Raw genomic sequence first — 13,768 nt, forward strand, 5'->3', positions numbered from 1 at the left:
TTTCCACTCAATATCTCATTTCGTGTGGACGTCAGTTGGTGAGAAAAAATTTCAGTAAAGTAGGAATCCGCTAAGTTTTACATGCCCCTAAAGTGCCTAGGTACTTTAATTTTTTATTGAAATCTCTTAAAAGTTTATGAATATGGTTGAAATTCTATGAATAGCATTGAAATTATTTTAAAAATTTCCTTGAATTTAAATCAAATATTTTGTCGGTTGGAAAATGGATTTTCATGATTAAGAAAAAAGTTAAAATATAATTGAATGATTTTATTTTTTCATTTACTTTTAAAATATGGTAAAAGGATTTCGAATTAAATCAAAAATTAATAGTTTATGAATCATTTTGTTTTAATATATTGCTAATTTTTAAATCAGCTAGAAACTGCTATTTGTGGTAGTTATTTGGGTACTTAACAAATTTACAAAAAATCTTTTAAAATTCAATAAAATCTTAGAATTCATAAACTCTCTTGAAATGCATTAAAATGATTGAAATATCTCGAAATATAATTTCCTGAATTTGAACGAAATCCTTTAATTTAAACTGCAGTAAGACCTTTACATTCTTGAGAACCATCCTAATAATATAATTTGAATTTGTACAAGAATTTGAATAAAATTCCTTAAATTCCTATAAAATCCCTTGAAATTCACTAAAATATCTTGAATTCCCAACATGCGTCTCTTTAAATTCAATTGAGTCCCCCGTATAATCCTGAAAGATTTAAACAAATATCTGGATTTGAATAAAATGACCATAATTTCATTAAAATCTCGCGAATAATCCTGGGGAATACAAGCAAATCGTTTGAACTAAAAAAATCTGTTGAATTTCAACAAAATCCCTTAAATTCAAATAAAATTATTTTAAGCGCTTAAGGGCTTGTGACAGACTGTCACATGACACATTATTACATTTTATTATATTCGGGTTCTTGATAATTGAAAAAATTAATATATTGTGCCGAGATTTGAGGAAATGGTTCAAAATATACAAGGTTGCATCATTCTGGCCCATTTCAGTTTTTATTTTGTTTAAATAATGCAACTCTATTAATTCTATTTTACGCAATACTCTAAGGCCCAGTCCTCAGTTACATTTCACATTAAAAATTAATAAAATTATAATATTAAAAAAAAAAATAAGGAGCCAAATAAGCCACACCAACATGTCCTTATATGTTTTGAACCATTTCCCAAAATTTCAATACAATATTTACATTTTTCATATTATAAAGCCACCAAATATAAACCATGTAATTGGTCGTCTGCCAAACTGGTACTTCCCATTAAATTCAATGAAACCCCATTCATTCGAACAATAAATAAAGCAATTTTGTCCACTCTCACATGCAGTTCATTGACCCTTCGCTCGCCCAAAGTATTGCAAAGTGATCTTGATAAATGTTTTAAATGATTTATATTTTCTAGCTGTCAGGTAGGGTTCGAGATAGTACTATTGAAAATTACAAGACAAAGCTAAGGTAAGAATGCGGGTCTGAGCCAAGTCTGCGTAACCTGTTGGAAGAAACCTGGCGATATCAGCACGGGATAAGGTCTGTTGAGTCTGTCGAGAGTGAATTGACTCGTAAGGGCACGCGCCCATTGAGGTTGGCCCTTATGCGGTTTTTGCAAGGCTCCTGGCATTAACCGAGTGTCATCGCACCCGAAAACAGCTGCTCGTGCCCTCAGGGCCTAGCCGGGTGCCCTTGCTTAAACCCACTCCCGCTCCTCTTCCCTCACCATCTATCTGACAAATCCGATCTTCCTCAAAATAAAAGAAGACCGCCATCCATGGTCAACGAACCTCTCCGAAGAAACGGTTTTAAAATGACCAATTTGCAGGCCCATTAATATTTCATACGGTTCAATATTCTTCGACACGTATTCTTCATTATACGAACCAATATTCTTTCAAGAATTTCACTCTACGATCGGGTTACTATCGTGAGCTTGAAAAAAGGCGTGAAATAATTAAAAATATAGATTTCTTCAAATAGATCAAAAATCGAAAATCCCTTGTCTATTTTTATTCATAGAGAGAAAAATGAGCTCATTCTGCGAAACAATATTGCAGATGTAGTTGATTTATCTAGGAAAAAATCGATTATCATTCTGATCCACTATTATATGAGTGTTAAGGAAGTATTCTACTTTCAAACGTTTAAAAAAAAGCTATTTTTGTGAATTTTTTCTGAGATTTTGAATAATGATATCGATGTAGGGTTTATTAGGCTTGATAAATGCACTCTTTAAATACAATAAAAAAAATTTCATTCATTTTATGCACTTTTATACATAAAAACGTCAGTCAAAGTCAACTCTTAAAAAAATCTGTAGTTTCGCGCTGTTGTCGAAATTTCGAGAATGGGCGGACTAAAACGAAAAAATTGAACAGTTTTAGATTTTGTATGACTCCAGCAACCGGCTGAACTAGAAGTTTTCAAAAATCTTAATTTCAACTATAATTTTTTGCAAAAAACTGAGAAAATAAACCCACTTTTTTTGTTTTGTTTTTTCACCGCCATTTAGGTATTTTTGCATGTATATCAGAAATCCTAGTTCAGCCGGTTGCTGGAGTTATACTGAATCTAAAACTGTTTAATTTTTTCATTTTAGTCCGTCCATTCTCTAGAGTTTTACAACAGCGCGGAACTACAGATTTTTTTAGGACTTGACTTTGACTGACATTTTTATGTATATAAAGTGCATAAGATAAATGAAAACAAATTTTTAAATGTATTTTAAGAGTGTGTTTATTAAGCCTAATAAACCCTTTATTGATATCATTATTAACAATCTCAGAAAAATTCACAAAAATAGCTTTATTTTGTAGGGTCTCAAAGTAGAATACTGCCTTAATAATGAATTATCCGTCGGATTGTATATTTTTGTGTGATCTATGACGTATGACGACTTTGTGAAGCTTTTCGTCTGGGTTCATTTCTAGAGACATTGAACAGCAACATGTATCAGAGCGGTGTTATGAAACGAACATGTTGCATAAATAAGCAATGCGGGAATTCTAGTTAGCATAAACTTAAACTGAAAGAGATTTGGTTTGATGCTATAATAATTATTATTATTCTAGTGGTTCGGATTCCACCTTAAGCTGTAGGTTTCCTCATCATTCACTTGGCTGCAACCCAGTCCGTGAATAATGGGGTAAAACCTAGGCTTTGCCCAATATGTCAAATTAGGACCATTGCTCTTATCAGATCACTTGATTAAATTATAAAAATACGTCCGCGACTGATTATATATACCGAAATAGCCCCGTGCAAAGGGTTTAAAAAATCTAACTTAAACCAAAAATGCGTTCGAAATATTAGGCTGAAACCATCTTAAGCCTGAGACAATTTAAATAATAAATAAAATTATGGCCAGGCTGATACTCTCATATAATACATGTTGGATATTCATGCAGACAGAGCGTCATGACTATCCAATATATTATATCTGACTATCTGCAATGCTGTGGAAGATATAATTATCTACGAATAAAAGATAAACTGGCCATATTTATATAACTGTTCTACATATAGTCATCATAATATATCTCACTAGCTGATGTCATTATGTACACTGGTCTAATAAAAAATGACTAAATAGTACGCCTGACTTGGGTGTTCTGAATGATGTAGCTGACTGCATAGATACATTTTTCAAGGAGTCTATATTATCATCGGAGAATAATTTTATGTTTTAATTTATTTACAGACTAGATGGAGCTATGAATTTAAATTTTTTCTGAAAAAAGATCTCCTTTCGCTCCGCTGGGAAAAGGAGACCTTTTTAGAAAACATTTAATTGACAAACGTTTTAATACATAAGCAAATCTAGTTTGTAAATACGTTTAGAAATTCTGTTATTCTCTTATGATAATACAGATTTCTTGAAAATTTTGACTTGTAGAACCTGGCATAATAATGCGTGCATTTACGAAAAAGGATTATTCTTTCGATCCCTCTAGTAGCTTACTGGGAAAGCACCCGACCGGCAATCAGAAGTTCTGTGGTATGTTTCTAGCGGAGTGAAAGGAGATCTTTCTTCAGTAATAAAAATCTAATTTATACATGGGTAGTTAGTCTGACCATCTATAATTACTGTATATAGGACTGTCAATCCGGAGGTTCATGGCTCAAATTTAGTATGCCTCACAAGCTGGAAAGCTGTGGTAGATTATTTGATACAAGCTTATAAGTTAAACACATTTCTAGAGTAGCTGGATAGGATAGGTTCAACATATTGTAGGATGACATATTGGGTCATCGCAGATCATGTGCTTACTGCTACTGGCAATTCATGTTCGTAAGAGATAGGATCATTTAAAGCTCTGGAGATAAGTGTCACTCCTCCTGCGTGGTCAGACTATGAGCCCGTAACACGACACCTAGTGTAAATAAAGTACTGCCATAATACCTCCCGAGAGGGGTGAACAGCAAGAAAAAACTTACCATGCAACCCTACCGTATTCAATACTTCAGTCGATATTAAAGAGAAATTCTAAAAATTCTTTCTGCTTCCATCAAATATAGGTTTGTAAGGTTTCATAAAACCTGGGCGAAACTAAAATTTCAGAAAATTTTAGAAACATTTAAAAGTTTCCGAAATTTCAAACGCCAAGGCGGGAAAAATATAAAATATTCAAAACATGCTATTAGGTATTAAATTTAAAGACTAAATTCTCTTTTAAGATGAGATCCCTGCCTTAAACAAATATTTTTAGATTTTCTTGAAACTGCGGTAAATTTTAGTACTATAAGATCTTAGTCGGTACAAAACCATTGCATGTTTACCGAGATATGAAGGGTGTAGTTGGCACAATTAGGTGAACAAACCATTTTTCAATGACATGTGATTGGGCCAAAACGAAACAAAATAAAGTTTGTGACTAAGAGATTTACAAGAAAATTTGACCATTTTTACGAAGGTGGTGATAGTTTATTTAAAATATATATCCTTCATATCGATTTTTGAAGTTGAAGAATGAAATTTAAAATAACTCAAAACACCATATCCTCAGATTTTGAGCAAATTCATATTACAAGAAAGCTTAAAATTTCTTGTTTGCAACCCTAAAATTGATCTCGTGCACATTTTAGGATATTCTAAAAGGTCTTTAAAAATAAAGATACAATTTCAAAACTCAAGAATTCCTAATTCAGAACATAATAATCACCACTTGAAAATCATTCAGAATTCCTGATTTGTTTTTTATTTAATTCTGTTACGTTCTGAATAATTCAGACTCTACGAGTGTTGCAATGGGTTTATGGTTTTGAATCTACAGTAGGTTGCATTTTGAAGTTTGTTGAAAACTCAACTGATTTTCAGAAAATTCGCCTTTTTTCTTAAAAATTAAACTGATTAGCTAAAAGTTGACCTACTTTGGTGAATTTTTTGTTTGCTTGTTTGAAGACTCCATTTTCTTTGCAATTTCATTTCTGGTTGAAAGTCCATGTATTTTGTTGAAAATTCGTATTTTTATAAGATTCATCACTTTAGTTGAAAATTCATCTGCTTGATTAAAAATGTAATCATTTTGTTACAAATGATTATTCAATGGTTTAAAGTGTAAGTAATTTGTTAAAAATTCATATTTTTGGTAAGCAATGCCATTGTTCTGTATAAATTTCGTAATTATTACTAATGTATCAGTAAAATTAAGTATAATTCGTATCCAGCTAGAATTCTGTCACTGATTAAAATTGGTAAAAATGTATACTGATTTAAATCTACAGATTTAAAAATTAATTCAATTAATTTTAATTAATTTTTTTTGGGTTTAAATAATTTTACGAATGAATTTTTTTATTAAATTCTATTATTATTTGAGGATTCAACTCTTTGAGTGAAGATTCATCTTTTGTGGTGGAAAATGCAACTACTTGGCTAAAAGATAAACTATTTTGCTAAAAATTCATTTCTTTGATTAGAGAATCATCATTTTGTTTAAACATTAATCTTCTTGGTTCAAAAGTAACCTTCTTGATTGAAATTGAACTTTTTTGATACACACTCGTCTTTTTGGCTGAATATTCATAATTTTAGTTTGAAATTAATCTTCTTGGTGGAAAAATAATCTTTTTAGTTAAAGATTCAACTAGTTATTTGAAAATTTGTCTTTTTAGTTGAATATTTTATCTCTTTGGTTGAAAGTTTAATCTTTGTTGGTTCAAAGTGCAACTATTTGGTTGGATTTTAATCCGTTTTTGTTGAGGATTCAACTATTTTTGGAAAATTTGTCTTTTTTTGCTGAATTAAACTATTTTGAATTCAAAACTAAAATGCATTTTGGTTTAAGTATCAACTATTTCTATTTTGATCAGGAATTCTTCTTTTTTAGTGAATTTTCAACTGCTTGATTAAAATTTAAACTAATTTGTTTTTCTCTTGAACCTAAAGTTTTTAATCTTCAACAATTTTAATTCACCATCAAATATTTTAAATCTTATGAAATCTTTCAGAATCATTATAAAGTTTAGAAACTTCTTGGCAAGTCTATAAATTTTGCTTTAATCTCTGAAAATCGTTTAAAGTCTTTGAATCATCCCTTAATCTTTGCGCATCCCTTAATAGGGATGCGCGCAGTACGATTATGAGACCATTATTCTCTCAAGAGTCCCATTGTCTTGTTATCGCACTGCGCCCATGCGCATTTCCTCTCGCTCCTTCTGTTGTGTAAATAGCTACTTTTAGAACTAAAAATATACTTATAAAACACGTAAATCATGTCTGCGTTAGATAAAAGCATTAAATGTTAAAAGCATACCTTTTTTCCTGACTCATGGTACTTAATTACTCCGATATTAAATCAATATCTGAGAAATGAGTGGTTTAATCGGCCAAGCGTGGATTGGTTCCGATGAACGATATTCTTATCGAATACTAACATTACCGATGATCAATGGATCTTGATCTTGAAAGTCAACTCGTGATTTGACACCGCAACTTCGTTCACGCTTATGCTATCCCGTGCAATTATGTTGTCGATACACCAGAGCCCAACGATTAACGCGAGGGCAACTGCTAATTGCTAGCAGCTCAAGTTGCAATTAGCCAATGGGCGGAAACGCTTTTTACATTCGACTCTCGCACTCCAGTTGCAATTCCGAACACGAGATTTCTTATTTCTTAACTTGGATTTTCATAATTGGGAAGTACAAAGAAAGGAGGCCTCTAATTTTCGTATGCAATCGCTTGGGACAGAGAAAATATATAAAATATACCCATGAAAAATATAATTATTAATATAATAATATAAATAATTATTAATATAATTACTTTCAAGAGATTTTACTTTTTTCGCTTCAATGCCAACTGCTTTCCGTTAATGTTAATTCTTTTTATTTAAAAAGTCAACTATTATATTTTGGTTGGAAATTCATCTCTTTTGGTTAAAAGTACTTCACTCAGAAGAAAAGATTCTTTCATAGAAAGACAATTTCGTTGAATCAAAGCAAACTATTAATTTAAAAAAAATTAAGGATGATTTTTTTATTTATGATATATTTTTTGTCAAGTGAAAGAATTGTGTTAAGGAGACAGTTTCTTTAAGACAAATATTTTTCTGAATGTACTAATTGGTTTACAATGGAAAGATTTTGTTGAAAAAATTTTTTTAGTAGAAAATTCATTTTTAACTTTTTTATTGCGTATTTATCTTTTTTGGTTAATATTTCAACTTGGCAAAAAGTTGAATTACTTTGTTAAAATTAATTTTAAAAGTTGAAGATCCATCTCTTTGGTTAAAAATTTAACTGTTTTGTTGAAAATGTGTTGTTTAAAATCAAATGTCTCAACAGAAAATTTAACTATTTCGTTGTTGTTTCCTGCTTGAAAATTCAACTCTTTTTCAGAAAATCCATGCGTTTGTTTTGAAATTCATTTATTTTGTTAGAAATTTCTTTTTTTTATTCTGATTAAAAATAAAACTATCTAGTTAAAAATTATTCTATTTTAGTTGAGAATTTACCTATTCCGTTAAAAATTCGTATTTTTCGGTGGAATTCAACTGTTTTTGATTTGAAATAAAAATACTTCTTGTTTCAAATATCAACTATTACATTTTCAGTTACGAATCTATCTTTTAGGTTAAATTACACTATTTTTTTTTAATAAACATCTAGTTCTTGGCTAAAATATCAAATATTATGTTTTTTGTTAAAAATGAATCTTTTTTTTAATCAAAAATTCAACTATTTGGTGGAAAATTAGTTTTTATTCTCGCAAATTCATATTTTTGGAGGGTTAAAATTGTTCGTCTTTGTTGAAAATTCATATTTTTGTGTTGAAGATTCTATTATTTTTGTTAAAAATTCAACTATTCGGTTGAATATAAACTTTTTGGTTAAAAATGCAACTGTATGTTAATAAATTAATCTATTTCGTTCAGCTTCGAACTGTTTTGTTAGGAACTCATATTTTGTGATTGAATTTAAGTGTCTTTCAAATAAAATAATTTTTGTTATTATATCAAATGTTATATATTTCGATAAAAACGAATCATTCTTTAAATTGAAATCTCAACTGTTTTCTAGCAAATTCGCCTTTTTGCTTTGAAGATGTAACGATTTGGTTGCATGTATTGGTTGAAGATTTAACAATTTTATTACAAATTCGTCTTTTTTGGCTGAATTCCACTGTTTTTGATTTCAAATTAAAATCTTCTTTTGGTTCAAGTATCAGCTATTATATTTTTCGTTTAAAATTTTACTTTTCTTATTCAAAATTCAACTAGTTGGTTGAAAATTTAACTATGTTTATAAAAATTCATACTTTTGTTAGAAAATTCAACTGTATTGTCTAAAATCCATTTTTTTGGATTAAAAATTCTTCTTTGTTTGTATAAAAGTACTTAGTTGAAAATTTATATTCCTAGGTTCAAAATTCAACTGTTTTCTAAAAATTGAAAAAGTCTTCTTTTTCAATTGAAGATTCGACTATTTGGTTAAAAATAAAACTCTTTCTTTTAAGGTAATTCTTTTTTGTTTGGAAATTCGACCATTTAGTTGAAAATCCATCTTTGAAGGTTGAAAAGTCAACTCTGTTGAAAATTCAATATATTTCAGCGAAATATCCGTGAAAAATCACGCAATTCCCCTGTTTTTATCGTGATGTAAAGTCTGTTAAAATATTATGTTTGTATGTTTTGTGTTTAATTTCAGCAGTTTATCAAATTAAAAAGAAGAACTAAATTGCCTTAAAAAACGGTTTGGGTCATTTAATTTTCGAAATTTTCGAATTAATGAGATGAGTTGCAAAAATGTGGGTAGAAAAAATAATGAAGTTATGGATTTGAATGGCTTTCTTAATCTTCTTAATGGTAGGGAGGTGTATGCATGCTATAAATCCGGGATTAGGTTGAAAAGTCGCCTTCTCCAATTGCCTTTCTTATGCTTTAATTCCGTAATAGCATGTCCTGCAACCAGGCTTGCATCTAAAAGTCGCGTAATTCAAACCCCAATGCTTTTGCAGGTTTTTCGGATGCAGCTGGTCACCAGCATGCTAACGCATCCTTGCTCGTATGAGTAGATGCAGAAGGTGTAGCTGCTATAACGATACCAGTGCCGTAACAACCCTTTTCATTGATTTTTTCTCAAAATTTTATGTATCAGATTAAAATCATAACCTTCATAAGTCCAGGATTTAAACTATTTCCTTCTTTTTTGAAGATATCATCATCAACCGCACGCTACACGCGCGCCTATATTTTTTCGGTCTATGAGGTAAAATAATTCTGAATACAAAATGCAAATATCTAATAATTAATAATTTTTTGGATTTATTTGTTTATTTGTTTTTAATGTTATATAAATATAATTTTCTTGAACCACTTTAAAAAATTCAAAATTGTTTTTGAGAATTTTGGACATTTCAAATCAAAATTTCAAGAACAAAAGTTAATTTTGAAACAATAGTTGTATTTTTAATTAAATAAAGGTAAATTTCTAACAAAAAAGTTAATAGTCAATATTATAAAAAACACATATTTTCATTCTAAATAAAGAACAGTTAATTTCTCCCCAAAAGTACCATTTTTCAACAAAATAGTTGAATCCTTATCCAAAAAAGATTATTTCTCGGCACTTTGTATTTTTAACCAAAAAGACAATTAATAATGTTCAAAAAGAGATGAATGTTCGACAAAAATATAAAATTTTTTTGAGCCGAAAATATGAATTTTTAACAGAAATGTTAATTTGCTACCAAATAGTTGAATTGTAAACAAGTACATGAACTTTCCATGAAGAAGTTCAATTTATTGCAAACAAAAATTTAACTAAAAAGATGATTCTTTAAACAAAAAAATAACTTTTTACCAAAGTATCTCATCTTTTATCTAATCAATTGTACTTTCAACCAAGAAAGATGAATTACAAAAAACAACAAAATGAATAGTTGATATTGCAATCCAAAAATTCTAATTCTAAATCTAAATCTAAATCTAAAAAAAAATTTAATTCGAAATAAATAAAAGCTTAAAGGAATCTGTATTATTATCAGAACTCGTGGCTGTCGGTCAGTGTAGATGACATTTCACAATCTGCGCAATCATAAATCAAAGTTATCAAATAACTAATCCAAAAGATATTGATACTACTGATAATTTGTCTGGTATTGTATTTACTTTCGATTTTAACAATATTAAAATTCTAGACAAAGAAAAAAACACTTACAAAAGGCCAATATTGGAATCCATATTTATAAATAAATATCGTAATATCTCTATTAATTCACAGACAAAAATGATGAATGTTAATAAAATATATCAAAGTATCATACAATAAATTTAAATTCAAAATCCAGTGCTTTGGCGCGCTTTCCTCATTTGCGGTTTCTTTAAATTACGCCTTTAGTTTGTACTAATGAATGTATGTCCTATTTCTATTTTGTCATATGTTCGTCGTCTGTCCATAACTATTATAAAGTTGTTTTTCTTTTACAAACGGATGTAATCTTATAATTGAAAAACCACTTAAATTTTGAGGTTTTTGTCTTCTTATATATTTTAAAAAAGATTATTTTTTCACTTGTTACCAAAATTGGAGTTTTAACTGGTTTTTATTTTTATTATTTGATTTGATAACATTGATATGTTTTACTCCAATTTTGAAGTTTTTATCGTTTTTTTCGTATTCACTTCAAACAAAATACAGGTAATTTGATCTCTTTTACTTCAAATTAGTTCGTTATAAAGTGAAAAAAACTGTTGGCACTTATATAAATTTAATTTAGATTTCTTGAAAAAGGCACGCAGTGATGCCAATACGTCGGAAGGTTGAATAAACCAACTTTTTCAGTAATTTTCGTTTATTATATATTTTTTCAACAACTGAGGACCGTAAGACCTACAAAAAAGTTACACATGCATAGTTATCAATCAAGTTCACTTTTCAAATAACAGAAAATACTTACTGTCATTTTTGACAAGATCGAAAATAAATTTGATAAATTCTTCAAATTAAATTTTTCTGCAACAAAAATCTCCGCTAATCGCTCCACTGGGAATCGAAACACAGAACTTCCGATTGCTGGTCGGGTGCTTTTCCAATTAAGATACTAAAAAAAGTTGAATTCATGAAAGAAAATTAACAAAGCGGTTGAATCCTCAAACAAATAGATGAATTTTCCAACCAAGAAGATTCATTTTGTGCCAAAAAAGACTTTAAAAAGTGGTTACATTTTCAACCAAATAGATGAATTTTCAACTACAATGATGAATCATCAACCATACAAACGCATTTATTAAAGTAATTTAACTTTCAACCAAATAATTGAATTTTCAACCAAAAAGGTGAATTCCCAACGAAAAAGATAATAATTAATAATTATGTTTTAAAATATTAAAAATTTTAAATATAAAACATTTGAATATATCGATAAAGACGATTTTTTTAACAAAATCGTTCAATCCTGAACCTAAAAAGAACAAGTTATAAACAACTAATTTGCAGTTTAAAAAAAATGAAATGTCCACCATAAGAGATGAATTTCTAAACCAAAAGGTATATTTAAAACTTTTTGACGTTTAGAAAAATATAAAAAAATTTGATACATTTTCGAAAATCTTTCAAAGTTCTAAAATATTTTTAATCTTGTCGAAACTTTTTAAATTCCTAAATATTCTTGCAAATCATTCAAATTATTGCTAATAGTCTTAAAATCTTCCGAATTCGCTTTTACATTTTTTTATGTTTTGTAATGTTTTATAAAATTTTTAAATATTTTCTTGAAATAAATTTTTCAAAGCAAGAATTACTTTGAATTTTTCACACGAATATTAAGAACAAATTTGTATTATCTTGAAGTCTTCTGTCACCTTTAAAAAGCTTCAATATTTTACTTTGAAATCTTTCAAATTGTTTTTCAATACATTTTGAAATCTTTAAAGCTTACATTTTGTCTTTCAAATTAAATTATTATTATTGAATTATTATTCCAAGTTGTTGCCCATAACTTCATTTTTCATAAATTTTCGAAAGTGGGAAAAACTTTAAAAAAAGTATAACGTGATAGAAAAATTTTCAGAAGAAATTTATTCCCTAATATTTAAAACACATTTACAATTAAAATTTTCTTTGTTATCAATAATATTTATAAGCATTCAGAACTAAATTTTGTCATTATATACAATTATTGATTTATAAATTTTTATTTGTTTTTACTTCTTGGTTAAAAAATCGCCTTTTTAGTTAAAAGTTCATTCTTTTTCTAAAGAAAATAGCTATTACATTGTTCGTTTACAATTAATCTCTTTGAGTTAAAAATTATACTATTTTGTTTAAAATTCAACGGATTTGTTCAATATTTCCGATAACTTGCGATAGAATCCGTTGAAATCTCTAGAAGTCCTTGTCCTTTTCATTTATTCTCTTAAGTTATCTATAAATTCGTTAAAATTCCCTAAAGTCCTCTGTAGTCTTTGAAAACCTTTGGTTTCTTCTATACCCTTTTATAATCTCGTAAAAATGTTGAGATCTTGAAATGTTTTAAAATTTTCTAAAATAGCCTAAAGTCTCTTAAAGACTTCCTTTAAAAATTGCCAACAAAATTAAAAAATTTAAATTTGTTTAGGGGCGAAGTGAAAAAATACTTGCATTAGCGTCCAATTTGCGAAAATAGAATTTTTAGTGTAATTTTTTCCAAAATAGTGGTAAAAGTGTTGTAGCATTAAAAATAAGTGTCGAAAGTATTATATTGTTGCGATCTTCGATCAAATTTAGTTAGGGTACAAATTTTACTATTTGATTAGAAATGTAATTATTCAGTCTTTTTTAAACCTTATCTTCTTGGTTAAAAGTCAGGTTCTGAGTGCATTTTTCTGTTTTCCCATATTTTGTACCAACATGATATTTTTAATTAAAAATTGATCTTTTTCAGTTGAAAATTGAACAATTAAACTGAAAATTCATGTACTTGGTTGACATTTGTTTGTTGTATGAATTTAATCTCTAATCCAATTTGGTTGTAAATTAAAACGTTTCGTTGAAAATTAATCTGTTATGATAGAAGATTAAAATCTTATTTTGAAAATTCGTATTTTTATTTTTTGGTTAAGAAATTAACTGTTTATTACTTTTAAAATAATTGGTTTAATTGATGCAGCATTTTAATAAAAACTTGTTATGTTTTGTAGACAATTCATCTGTTTGGCTTGAAAATTCAACAGTTTGATAGAACAATAAACTATCTGGATGAAAATTAACTTTTTTTTACTGAAGTTCATATTTTTGGTTGTAAATTCAACTATTTGGTTAAA

The 13,768-nt window shown here is 28.5% G+C and overlaps 1 protein-coding gene across 2 annotated transcripts in view; it reads right to left on the reverse strand.

Annotated features, from left to right (window-relative positions):
• The window catches only part of LOC117175195 (glucose dehydrogenase [FAD, quinone]-like), a 148,796-nt gene that overhangs the window by 91,028 nt on the left and 44,000 nt on the right, over positions 1–13,768 (reverse strand). The window contains exon 1 of one of the 2 annotated variants that reach the window (XM_033364826.1): positions 6,779–6,994. The exons of the other annotated variant lie outside the window; for it this stretch is intronic. Within the exon in view, the coding sequence (XP_033220717.1) occupies positions 6,779–6,795 (17 nt within the window). The 5' untranslated portion in view covers positions 6,796–6,994. Of the gene's footprint in view, positions 1–6,778; positions 6,995–13,768 lie in introns of those variants that run through there. 2 annotated transcript variants of the gene reach the window in all.

This window comes from Belonocnema kinseyi, chromosome 6, assembly GCF_010883055.1.
Source record: "Belonocnema kinseyi isolate 2016_QV_RU_SX_M_011 chromosome 6, B_treatae_v1, whole genome shotgun sequence".
NCBI lineage: Eukaryota > Metazoa > Arthropoda > Insecta > Hymenoptera > Cynipidae > Belonocnema > Belonocnema kinseyi.